Below are 14215 nucleotides of genomic sequence, written 5' to 3' on the forward strand. Positions count from 1 at the left end.
TTTGTTAAAATTTATATTTCAAATCTCTAGACAATAGAATTTCGTTGTTGTTGTTGTTGTAAGTAAATGATTTTGCGTCTCGTATTGTTTTCATACTTATGAGTTAGGCAAAATATACATGTATGTAAGACAACTGCAATCCGATGTCGGTAAAAATGATTTATTCCAACAGTCAATGTTTTATTGGAAAAAAATCTTGTAGTTCCCGGTCAGATTATGAATGCAGACTTTTTTAAGATATCGTTCTTCAAAGATAGGTGCATTTTACAGGTTCACTCAGATATACATTATATGTCGCTTTGTGTTCAATGCAAATACCTATATTATGGTAAATAAACGATATTTTAAAACTTAATAGTTATTTTTAATTTCTTTTATTTCAGAATAATGTTTTGTTTTTATTGTGTGAAGTTGGCTAAACAAACCACATACGACATTCAATTTTTTTTAATGTCGTTCAGTACACGACATACGACATTCGAAAAAAGTTGAATGTGAACGACATTGGAACTTTTACATGCAAAATTTGAATGTCGTTCAGTACATACGACATTCGAAAAATGTGAAAAAAACGACATTGGACATACGACATTCGAACTTTGACATGCAAAATTTGAATATTATTCAGTGCACGATATACGACATTCGAAAATAGTTGAATGTCGTGCAAAAAAAACGAAACTGGACATACGACATCGAACTTTGACAAAAAAAATTGAATGTCGATCAGTGCGCGACATACGACATACGACATTCCAAAAAAGTTGAATGTCGTTTATTGCACGACATTGGACATACGACATTTGAACTTTGACATGCGAAATTTGAATGTCGTTCAGTACACGACAAACGACATACGACATTCCAAAAAAGTTGAATGTCGTGCAAAAAACGACATTGCACACACGACATCGGAACTTTTACTTGCAAAATTTGAATGTCGTTCAGTGCGCGACATACGACATTCGAAAAAAGTTAAATGTCGTGCAAAAAACGACATTGGACATACGACATTCGAACTTTGACATGCAAAATATGAATAACGTTCAGTGCACGACATACGACATTCGAAAAAAGCTGAATGTCGTGCAATAAACGACATTGAACATACGACATTCGAACTTTGACATGCAAAATTTGAATGTCGTTCAGTGCGCGACATACGACATACGACATTCCAAAAAAGTTGAATGTCGTTTATTGCACGACATTGGACATACGACATTTGAACTTTGACATGCGAAATTTGAATGTCGTTCAGTACACGACAAACGACATACAACATTCCAAAAAAGTTGAATGTCGTGCAAAAAACGACATTGCACACACGACATCGGAACTTTTACTTGCAAAATTTGAATGTCGTTCAGTGCACGACATACGACATACGACATTCGAAAAAAGTTAAATGTCGTGCAAAAAACGACATTGGACATACGACATTCGAACTTTGACATGCAAAATATGAATAACGTTCAGTGCACGACATACGACATTCGAAAAAAGTTGAATGTCGTGCAATAAAAGCATTCGCGCAGCTGGTCAGGTTTCACTCTGTTCGCTTTCAAAGCCTATTGTAATTAGAGAAACTGTTAGTGAACAGTGTGGATCTTGACCAGTCTGTGCGGATGCGCAGGCTGGTCTGGATCCATGCTAGTCGCAAACGCACTCGGAAAACGCAATCGCACGATAATTGCCGATTGTCGTTACTGGTCCTATTTCTTTTAATTACAAGTACATATTAAGAAACACGATGAAAACAACCGCGCTTGGTACATACACTTACTGCACCTTTACTGTACTCGGGGACCTCCGTGGCCGAATGGTTAAGGTCGATGACTTCAAATAATTTGCCCATCATTGATGCGGGTTCTAGCCTCACTCGGGGCGTTGAATTGTTCATGTAAGGAAGCCATCCAGCTGGCTTACGGAAGGTTGGTGGTTCTACCATGGTGCCCGCTCGTGATGTAATAATACACGAAAGGGCACATTGGGTCTTTCTCCACCATCAAAGCTGGAAAGTCGCCATATGACCTATAGTTGTGTCGGTGCGACGTTAAACCCGCCCCCACAAAAAAATCACACTCTGCTCGAAAGAAAAACTGATATGATTTGTAAATAGATCTAAATACAAAAATCCAATGAAAACGAGATATTTGCGAGGTCACAGCATGAATTACGTTGAACTTAAAAGGAGGACTAATTCATATAAAAGAGAGTGTTTAACAAATAATAAGTTCCCAAAAGTGGTTTATCGTAGAATAACCCAAGTTTTGAGTTCTTATGCGTAAGAATATATCACGAACGCCGTAGTCGCATAAGAACGAAAAACAAGGGTTATTTTACGATAAATCACACTTGGGAGCTTGTTATTTCGATTCTAACAGGACATAATAGTATCAAAAGTGTAAGAAAAAATGGTAACTACTTTTTACGACCGTGCTACGCACCTGGATCGGATGACGTCTTTGCACGCGAGTGGTATATCGCAGAATAACCCAAGGTAGATTTTGCTCTACATGTATGTGGGTTATTTGCTGGTCGTGTTAGAATTACCAATATTCTATGTATAAATATATCAATTTGTTTCTTGAAAAGACTATTTTATCTATGTAATTACAAAACTACCTACACGTAATTTTTGCTTTATGTATCATGTTTCAATCGTACTCTTTCAAGTTTGAATTTCATTTCTGTATGCCTTATTCAGTTATCAAAGAAATTGTTTTCACGTTCACAACGGTATCATGGAGTTGGAAATATATATATATATATATATATATATATATATATCTTTTCCGGCTTCTTGTTTTAATCAGTGCGCCTTTACTTCCATGCAAAGCACGGTTTGACAATAGAAATATTAATCTTTATGCAATTATAATATTATATTGAAATGTTAGGCGGAATCATTCCTGTAAGAAAACGTATGATGGTAACTGGGGTTATTGAGAATATAGTCGGATAAAAGGTTACGATCATTTTTAAATACAAATTGGACAGTTTGATTTGTAATACATTTTTTTTTTCAGTTTCCGCTGATAATTTGTTACTTATCTACTAAAACGAAATTCTAAAATTGTTCACATTTCAGTAGAAAATTATGATTTCTTGAATTAAAATCGTGACCCCGGAAACGAAGAGCGTGACCTATTTATCTAAATGTAAAATTCAAACGTGTTGGCACTGGTCTATTTAAGGAACACAACTACAGCTTTCTATTTGTATTTCAGCAATATCCATGAAAATAATATCAGCATGCATAAGGAAGTTTTTCCGTAAATTTGAAAAATTGACCCGTCCCGAAATATTTTTAATTTATACCGATTTTACTGGATCTACAAGATTTATTTTATTCCTTTAAGGATTCCATTTCATTTATCATAAGATAGACGTTTAATCTTTAAAATGATACCATAATAAGTTGAATTCAAAATCACGATGACAAGGTTAATACTTCGTAAGTCTCCTAATTCTTTTCACTTCGGGAACGCAACCAAATCACGTGCCGAACTATAGACGTGAATTACTCTATTTACCTCCCTTAGAAATCTAGACGACATTTGCAGCAAATTATTCCTTGGGTAATGAACAATGAGCAAAGTTTATATCTGGAAAGTATATGTAATTTTATGATATTTATGAAACAGACGAATAATATGAAATAAGGCAAAGCCTCAAAGCGAGCTCAAAGAAATCGGATTTAGCTAAAAATATTATGCATCATTTATTTGTCACAAAGAAACTATTCCCTACTCACTGGAACAACTGATACGGGGACTGGAAACCGGCATTTATCTTATCTTATGCTGTCGTCCAATCGAAGCGTATGCCGTAGGTTATTCTGCTATTACTCAAGCACTTACGCCTTACAGTTTAACTCGTCCTTTCAGTGAAAATCTGGGAAAGCATTTGTTGATTTTTTTTGTTGAAAACAAAAGTTCTGCCATGAAATTATTGCCTGCATCTGTTTTTAAATGGAAAATATCTACATTAATGTTACTTTTCGCCCTGTGAAAATGCCACAATCTAGACTTGTCTTACCCAGAGAGAAAGATGTCGTTTTTACATGATATTTGCCTTATTGATTCAGAGTATTTAGAACAAAAAAATTAGGACATATTTTAATGAAAATAGCAAGTCAAAACTGTAAACTGTTGCCTGAAAATATTTGTTTATGATATTGTTTATGATATTGCTCTGTTCTTCACCATTTAAATGCTTGTTAAACCTAGATGATTTTCTGCAGTTTTATCTAAAAGTTCGGAATACTAAATGTAACTTCGTTGTCGGCCTTTTTAAAAACAATATTGTTATTTTAATTTAAATACATTGTATTTTTCACACATCAGTTTTAAGATTAAACTAATTTTTGGAGTTTAAACAACACTTTTGTTTAAAACATTCCCTACGTTCAGGAAGAATGTTTGTTTCTGTATGTAGAAATCTGACATTATGAACAATAATTATAATTATGGCTCTACAAGATTAAGAAAAGTGTCAGCTTTCTGTTATTTTCCATTTTTTTAATTCAAATCCAACAAAAATCGACCCTTTGATAAAGGTTTGAAGTTACTTGGTAAAATATTTCTTCAGGGAAGTGAGCACGTTAATTCATAATAATTAAGCATATCACCACGTGCAGTCGCATGCTGTTTCTGCTTCAGAATCCCTTTAGATCAATCTCTGATCATCTAATTATCGCCACTTAACATGTGACTGGTAAACCGCTTGAACAATAAGTGTTATAGCTCCATGATTAACATGAGGTAATATGCTAATTACACGCTAATCGATAGTGGCGAAAACAAAATATCGATCGCTAACGACTGGTCGATATTACAGGTATGGACGACAGCATAATACAGATAAATGTATTGATTTATACGGTTTCTACTCCCCGTATTAGACCTTCCTGCTACTCACAAGAATTTAGTGAATATCATACGTTGCAAAAATTATGGAAAGCCGGTGTCACGTTGGCGTCATTACTGCGTTCCCGTTTCTTTCTGCTTATTAATGACATTTTTTTTTCATATTCTGGCCTATGCTTGATCTTTTAAATGAAATTTTTTTTTTTTCAAACAACTGGAAAGCATTCTTTCACTATTGTTGAGTGATAAATGTTTTTTAGCAATTGAATGAAGTTCTGTATTCACTCCGGAAAGAAATAATTCCTGTGAGCACCTATCCGTTAGGGTGCGCTTTTTAAGAACTTCCGACGAAACTTTTCAAATCCATCACCTAGTGTGGAAGTATACTTGCGTTACCGTAAAGCTCGATTCTCGAGCAGGCCCTTTGGGCCTGCTCTTCGAGCTCGCTAATATGAACTAAGGCAAAGCCTCAAAGCGAGCTCAAAGAAATCAGATTTAGCTAAAAATATTATGCATCATTTATTTGTCACAAAGAAACTATTCACTAGTCACAAGAATTCAGGAGAACCCATTCACTTGAAAAAGTCTACATTTAGTGTCATCATGCCTATAAATGTGAATATCATACGTTGCAAAATTTATGGGAAGCCGGTGTCACGGTGACGTCATTACCGCGTTCCCGTTTCTTTCTGCTTATTAATGACATTTTTCCCATTTTCTGGCCGATGCTTGATCTTTTAAATGCAAATAATATTTTTTTTCAAACAACTGGAAATCATTCTTTCATTATTGTTGAGTGATGAATAATTTTTAGCAATTGAATGAAGTTCTGTATTCACTCCGGAAAGAAGTACTTCCTGTGAGCACCTATCCGCTAGGGTGCGCTTTTTTAAAACTTCCGACGAAACTTTTCAAATCCATCACCAAGTGTGAAAGTATACTTGCGTTACCGTAAAGCTCAATTCTCGAGCTCGCTACTACTGTCACGGTGTATGTCCCGGACAAACGGTAAAAATCCCGGAAAATATTAGCATAATAAATGAAACATTATTAAACTCAGCAGAGTGCCATATGCAAACCTCAGGTTCCTATCTAAAAGATCAATGTCACTTTTTGAGGCCAATGGTCATTTTAGAGCTTGTCCGAACTGTAACTTTGACAGGCATTAAGCAATCTCTTTTAGTTCTACTGTTTGGAGAATAAGTAGAGCTACTAGTATCCTAGGCAAGCTTACTGTCGCTGAGTGGCAGCTTTTTGATTTCTGACTTTTGCAGCCACCGCGACAAGCCAAAGTATGTCAAAAACCTGGGATCTGCTGCGAGCAAAATTTGCTCGCATCTCAAATACATGAATGGAAATTGTTAAACACTATAAAATATATACCATGTCCACGAAGAAAGAACCTTTTTTTTTCGCGATTTGCACCAATGATATTCTTGAAATACACAGCATTACCTTATACCGGCCATAAATCCACAGCTACCCCGCAATATTGACCTTGTTTTTCAGCCATGATATTTTATGATGCGTTGTTTTGATCCTTTTTGACCAATCAGAAAACGCGCACCTTACAGCATTTACATTTCAAGTATTGGAGAATCTGTGGAAACCTGTACGCTGAATTCTCGTTTTTTACGTCATTATGAATTTAAAAGAAATGAACACGAAATGCGATGAATACTGTGTTGTTTATTAGTCCCCTACTGGTTGAAAACCAGTTTCGGGGACTATAGGAATGCACTTTTCCGTCATTCCGTCCGTTCGTCTGTCCGTCCATCCGTCTGCAATTTCGTGTCCGGTCCATAACTCTGTCATCCATGAAGGGATTTTAATATTACATGGCACAAATATTCCCCATGATGAGACGACGTGTCATGCGCAAAACCCGGACCCCTAGCTTAAAGGTCAAGGTCACAATTGGAGGTGAAAGGTCAACAGGGTTTTTTTCCTGTCCGGTCCACAACTCTCCCATCCTTGAAGGGATTTTAGTATTACTTAGGCGCAAATGTTCCCCATGATGAGATGATGTGTCATGCGCAAATCCCGGACCCCTAGCTCAAAGGTCAAGGTCACAATTGTAGGTCAAAGGTCAACAAGGCTTTTTTCCTGTCCGGTCCATAACTCTCCCATCCATGAAGAGATTTTAATATTACTTGGCACAAATGTTCCCCATGAGGAGACGACGTGTCATGCGCAAAACCTGGACCCCTAGATTAAAGGTCAAGGTCACAATTGGGGGTCAAAGGTCAACAAGGCTTTTTTCCTGTCCGGTCCATAACTCTCCCATCTATGAAGGGATTTTAATATTACTTGGCACAAATGTACCTCATAATAAGACGATGTGTCATGCACAACTTTCAAACACCTAGCTCAAAGGTCAAGGTCACACTTAGCAGTCAAATGTTAACATAGCATGAACAGGGTCTGTTTTGTGTCCGGTCCATAACTCTGACATTCATTAAGGAATTTTAATATCACTTAGCACAAGTGTTCCCCATGATAAGACGACGTGTCATGCATAAATCCCAGACCCCTAGCTCAAAGGTCAAGGTCACAATTGGGGGTCAAAGGTCAACAGAGTTTTTTTTCCTGTCCCATCCATAACTCTGCCATCCATGAAGGGATTTTAATATTACTTGGCACAAATGTTCCCCATGATGAGACAACATGTCATGCACAAAGCCCAGACCCTTAGCTCAAAGGTCAAGGTCACAATTGGAGGTTAAAGGTCCATAAGGTTTTTTCCTTGTCCGATCCAGAACTCTGTCATCCATCAAGGGATTACAATTTTACTTGGCATAAATGTTTCCCATGATGAGACGACGTGTCATGTGCAACACCCAGTACCCTAGCTTAAAGGTCAAGGTCACACTTTGAGATCAAAGGTCAAGAGGATTTTTTTCCTGTCCGGTCTATAACTTTGTCATGCAAAGCCGGATTTAGATATCAGTCGGCACAAATATTCCCCTGGATGAGACAACATGTCATGCGCAAGAACCAGGTCCCTAAGTCTAAGGTCAAGGTCATATTTAGAGGTCAAAGGTCAAATTCAAGAATGACTTTGTATGGAACATTTCTTCTTCATGCATGGAGGGATTTTGATGTAACTTGGACCAAATGTTCACCACCATGAGGCACCCTTGTTTTTAGAATTACGTCCCTTTGTTTTACTATAAATAGATTTTATTGTAACTTTTTTATTACTGGTGGTAGAGAAAAATCGAGACCACTTTTCTATGGTACAGCATGCATGTTACATCCAATTTTTAGGTGTATTTTGACCTATCTCTACCTGGTAAAGAGTGTCTTGTGGACTTATATTATATAGATTTTTTTTTTAAAGATTAATTTCCCTTTGTTGTTACTATAAATAACTTACATGATAACATTTTTATAATCAGCCAAAAAAATTCAATATGAAAACAACTGTAGGTTTTTATATATATAAATTTTAATCCAAGTGTTTTGTTATAACATATTGTATATATAGTACAATATTGTTTATACATCATTGACAGATATCAGTTCATTATGTTATACTGCAGTAGAGAAAATTAGGTGCCTTCCAGTAGGGGACTTTGTATTGCATGGCAATACTTCATTCACTTGTTATTTAAAGCGTATGAACAGCATACAGAAAATATATATATACATAAAAACAGCCTAGAGGATATGAATTATGGCCCTATTTTGACTCGGAAATTGGTTAAGTTTTTCGTATCAGGCCATAATTTGCCTAACCTGTTTGTTATATCATGGCTTTAAAACTTTGACCACATATTTACCATCATAGTCGACATATGTAGACAAAGCTACATAACTAGGATAAGAAGTTTAAATTGAACACGTACTTACAATCATGATCACACATAGCCATATAGTGAAAGACATATCCAAATCCACAAATGCATCGTTTTTAGCTCACCTGTCACAAAGTGACAAGGTGAGCTTTTGTGATCGCGCAGCGTCTGGCGTCTGTCACAGTGCGTAAACTTTTGCTTGTGACCACACTAGAGATAACATTTTTAATGGGATCTTTATGAAAGTTGGTCAGAATGTTCACCTTGATGTTATCTAGGTCAAGTTTGAAACTTGGTCACGTGCCATCAAAAACGATGTCAGTAGGTCTAAAAATAGAAAAACCTTGTGACCTCTCTAGAGGCCATATTTTTCAAAAGATCTTCATGAAAGTTGGTCAGAATGTTCACCTTGATGATATCTTGGTCTAGTTTGAAACTGGGCCACGTGCCTTCAAAAACTAGGTCAGTAGGTCAAATGATAGAAAATCCTTGTGACCTCTCTAGAGGCCATATTTTTCTAAAATCTTCATGAAAGTTAGTCTGAATGTTCACCTTGATGATATCTAGGTCAAGTTTGAAACTGGGTCACATGCCTTCAAAAACTAGGTCAGTAGGTCAAATAATAGAAAATCCTTGTGACCTCTCTAGAGGTCATATTTTTCATGGGATCTGCATGAAAATTGGTCAGAATGTTCATCTTGATGATATCTAGGTCAGGTACGAAACTAGGTCAGAAGGTCAAATAATAGAAAAACCTTGTGACCTCTGTAGAGGCCGTATTTTTCATTGGATCTGCATGAAAATTGATCAGAATGTTCATCTTGATGATATCTGGGTCAAGTTTGAAACCGGGTCAACTGCAGTCAAAAACTAGATCAGTAGGTCAAATAATAGAAAATCCTTGTGACCTCTCTAGAGGTCATATTTTTCATGGGATCTCATCATCTGTATGAAAGTTGATCTGAATGCTCATCTTGGTGATATCTAGGTCAAGTTTGAAACCGGGTCAACTGTGTTCAAAAACTAGGTCAGTAGGTCAAATAATTGAAAAACCTTGTGATCTCTGTAGAGGCCATATTTTTCATGGGATCTGCAGGAAAATTGGTCAGAATGTTCCTCATGATGATATGTAGGTCAAGTTCGAAACTGGGTTATGTGTGGTCAAAACTAGGTCAGTAGGTCAAATAATAGAAAAACGTTGTGACCTCTGTAGAGGCCATATTTTTCATTGGATCTGCATGAAAATTGGCCAGAGTGTTTATCTTGATAATATCTAGGTCAAGTTCGAAACTGGGTCACATGCGGTCAAAAACTAGGTCAGTAGGTCAGATAATAGAAAAATCTTGTGACCACCTTAGAGGCCATAGTTTTCGTGGGATCTTTATGAAAGTTGGTCTGAATGTTCATCTTGGTGATATCTAGGTCAAGTTTGAAACCGTGTCAACTGCGGTCAAAAACTAGGTCACTAGGTCTCAACATAGAAAGACCTTTTGACCTCTCTAGAGGCCATATTTTTCAATGGATCTTCATGAAAATTGGTCAGAATAATTATCTTGTTTGACCTTCTTGTCCTTAAGTGCCATGATAACAGGTGAGCGATATAGGGCCATTCTGGGCCTTTGTTCTTATCTTTTTTCCTTTTGTCTGTAAATCTCTGGTAATATTTTGACTCTATTCCTCTGCCAATTCTTCGAATAGTTGAGCGCGTTTTTCAACAGGTTTTGTTTTATTTGGCATAAATGTTTTCCTAAATGAGACAGAATGTTGCGTGCAACTACCAGACCCCTACCTCAAAGGTCGAGGTCATTTTTAGAGATCAAAGTTTAAAACATCGTGCTGTTTGTCTTTGACAACTGTCGACATGCTGCCAGTGTGGACATCTTGTTCTGAATAACGTTTATTTATTTTATATGTCTTTGCAGATCACAAATATCTCCTTATTGTGCCACCAACATGACCAAAGTAGGAAAACAAAGTGAAGTAAAGCAGTGTACAAATCTGTACAAATACACATAGCCGGGTCATTACTATAGACGACAGAAGGAAATCTGCACATAAACGATATTGCTTGTGAACCCATTTCCAACACATATTCGCAAAACGAAAACTGAAGCATATAGATGAGACATTGGAATATATAGCCTGGAGGGACCTGTTGTCAACATTATCATGTTTGAAAGGGGCTGTATTTGAAACACTTGTTTGAAGTGACATATAACATTATAAAAAGAATTTTGAGAATATGGCCACAGCAGTCAACTGAAGAAACATATTAGAATGAATACAAGAGATACATGCATTGCAATTCTGCATGTAACCGAAGTGGTCTAAGACTTGTAAAAAACGGATGGGGATCTGAAGATACTATCAAATAAAATAAAAACACTATCAATCTTGTGACTTCTTGTAATGAAAGGTCTGCTTAAACGATATAAGAGAATACAAACAGAAGAAGAATGTTTAAATGTCATATACTTGTGATTATGCATTTAATACTAGTAGTAGTCTGTCAACACATATGACAATGCATTCAGGGAGAAATGCTTTACATGTTGTGTTTGTGATTATGCTTCTAATAGTTCTATGCTATAGTATGAAAATACATATGACAGTACATACAGGAGAAAAAATGCTTTAAATGTGACGTTTGTGATTATGTAAGGAATAATCTGAAAAGAAATATGACAATACATGCAGGAAAAAGCGTTTTAAGTGTGATACTTGTGATTATGCATGTAATAATAGCAGTAAGATAAAAAACATAGTATGGTTGTACATACAGAAGAGAAACGCTTTAAATGTGACGTTTGCAATTATTCAATTCATCATAGTTAATATCTGAAAAGACATATGGCAAAACATACAGGAATGGAACAATTAAAATGTGATGTTTGTGGTTATGCATGTAATTACAGTGATTATCTGAAAACACATATGGAAATACATACAGGAAAGAAACGCTTAAGATGTGATGTTTGTGATTATGCATGTAATCAGAGTAGTAGACTGAAAAGTCACATGACAGTGCATTCAGGAAAGAAGCGCTTTAAATGTGATGTTTGTGATTATGCATGTCATCATAGTGATTATCTGAAAACGGATATGACAATACATACTGGAGAGAAATGCTTCAAATGTGAAGTTTGTGATTATGCATGTATTGACAGTACTAAACTGAAAATACATATGACAATAAATACAGGAGAGAAACGCTTCAAATGTGATGTTTGTGATTATGCATGTAATAGAAGTGGTAATTTGAAAACACATATGGCAATACATACAGGAGAGAAACGCTTTAAATGTGAAGTTTGTGATTATGCATGTACTCAGAGTAGTACACTGAAAAGACATATGGCAGTACATACAGGAGAGAAACGCTTTAAATGTGAAGCTTGTGATTATGCATGTAATGAGAGTTCTAAACTGAAAATGCATATGACAATACATACAGGAGAGAAACGCTTCAAATGTGATGTTTGTGATTATGCATGTAATAATAGTTGTAATTTGAAAACACATATGGCAATACATACAGGAGAGAAACGCTTTAAATGTGAAGTTTGTGATTATGCATGTACTCAGAGTAGTACACTGAAAAGACATATGACAATACATACAGGAGAGAAACGCTTCAAATGTGATATTTGTGATTATGCATGTAATAACAGTGGTAATTTGAAAACACATATGGCAATACATACAGGAGAGAAACGCTTTAAATGTGATGTTTGTGATTATGCATGTAAACAGAGTAGTAAACTGAAAACACACATGACAGTACATACAGGATAGAAACGCTTTAAGTGTGATGTTTGTGGTTTTTCATGTTATCGTAGCGATCAATTTAAAAAACATATTGCAACACATACATGAGAGAAACGTTTTGAATATGATGTTTGTGATTATGTGTGATGTCATAGTGGTAATTTGAAAAAAAATATATGACAATACATACAGGAGAGAAATGACGTACATATGATGTGTGTAATTAGGCATTTAATTAAAGTAATTATCTGAAAAAAAAAGAATAAACAAAAAAACATGGCAATAAATACAAGAGAGAACCGCTTTAAATGTGACGTTTGTGATTATTCATGTCATCTTAGTTAATATCTGAAAAGACATATGATATGGCAAAACATACAGGAGAGAAACGCTTTAAATGTGATGTTTGTGGTTATGCATGTAATCGTAGTGATTATCTGAAAACACATATGGAAATACATACAGGAGAGAAACGCTTAAGATGTGATGTTTGTGATTTTGCGTGTAACCAGAATAGTAGCCTTAAAAGACATATAACAATACATACAGGAGAAAAACACTTTAAATGTGATTTTTTGTTATTATGCATGTAGTAATAGTGGTAATTTGAAAAGACATGTGGCAACACATACAGAAGAGAAACGCTTTAAATGTGATGTTTGTTATTAATTTATGTATGTAATCAGAGTAGTAGACTGAAAAGTCATATGACAATACATTTAGGAAAAGGCGCTTTAAATGTGATGTTTGTGATTATGCATGTCATCATAGTGATTATCTGAAAATTCATATGGCAGTACATACAGGAGAAAAACGCTTTAAGTGTGATGTTTATAGTTTTTCATGTAATCGTAGTGATCATTTAAAAAAACATATTGTAATACATATATGAGAGAAACGTTTTAAATATGATGTTTTGTGATTATGCATGTAATAACAGTGGTAATTTGAAAACACTCATGACAATACATACAGGAGAAAAGCGCTTTAAATGTGATGTTTGTGATTACGCATGTTAACAGAGTAGCAGTCAGGGGTGTAACTGTTAGTTATGTAACCTATTTCAGTTACTTTTTCAAGCATTTTATAACCTGTATTAGTTACAAAATATAGTTAACTTAGCTAAGTTATTCATAAAAGTCTTTTTGCTGTTCTCACAAGGTGACCATTAAAGTGACATTAGTAGTAAACTGTGGTTAATCAAATTCTCTTTGAGTCTGATCATGACTATTAAGCATAACTTGATGATAATGGGATGTAAGAGTTTTACTGCTTTAAATCTTTTGCGTAAAACTTTATCAGCCTTGCATAAAAATTTTTACTGCATAGCTGGAAAGATAAACGTTCAAGGATTCAGGAAATAATTGCATTAGTCTCATTCAAAATAAGGAATTGGCACAGGAGGGCTTTGTAATATTTAATGATAACTGAAACAAGTTATGAAAGAATAAGCAGTAACTCAAATGGGTTATAAATTGCGGTAACTTGAAGCAGTTAACCCCTGACTGAGTAGTTAACTGAAAAGACACATGACAATACATACAAGAGAAAAATGCTTTAAGTGTGATGTTTGTAGTTTTTCATGTAATCGAAGTGATCATTTGAAAAAACATATTGTAATACATATATGAGAGAAACGTTTTAAATATGATGTTTGTGATTATGCGTGATGTCATAGTGGTAATTTGAAAAAAATATATGACAATACATACAGGTGAGAAATGCCGTAAATATGATGAGTGTGATAAGGCATTTAATTAAAGTGATTATCTG

The 14215-nt window shown here is 35.3% G+C and overlaps 1 protein-coding gene across 3 annotated transcripts; it reads left to right on the forward strand.

Annotated features, from left to right (window-relative positions):
• The first annotated feature begins 3547 nt into the window (after positions 1 to 3547).
• On the forward strand, positions 3548 to 14215 carry LOC123563788 (zinc finger protein 98-like). Of its 3 annotated transcripts, none has more exons than XM_045356814.2 (2): positions 3548 to 3584; positions 10597 to 14215. In XM_045356814.2, the coding sequence occupies exon 2, from the start codon at positions 11525 to 11527 to the stop codon at positions 12467 to 12469; it is 945 nt and encodes a 314-aa protein (XP_045212749.2). In that variant the 5' UTR covers positions 3548 to 3584; positions 10597 to 11524; the 3' UTR covers positions 12470 to 14215. The 3 variants fall into 3 exon arrangements, with proteins under 3 accessions (XP_045212749.2, XP_045212750.2, XP_045212743.2); XM_045356815.2 differs by having other exon boundaries at positions 3556 to 3618; XM_045356808.2 differs by lacking the exon at positions 3548 to 3584 and adding an exon at positions 5850 to 5882.

This window comes from Mercenaria mercenaria, chromosome 2 (assembly GCF_021730395.1).
Source record: "Mercenaria mercenaria strain notata chromosome 2, MADL_Memer_1, whole genome shotgun sequence".
Classification (NCBI taxonomy): domain Eukaryota; kingdom Metazoa; phylum Mollusca; class Bivalvia; order Venerida; family Veneridae; genus Mercenaria; species Mercenaria mercenaria.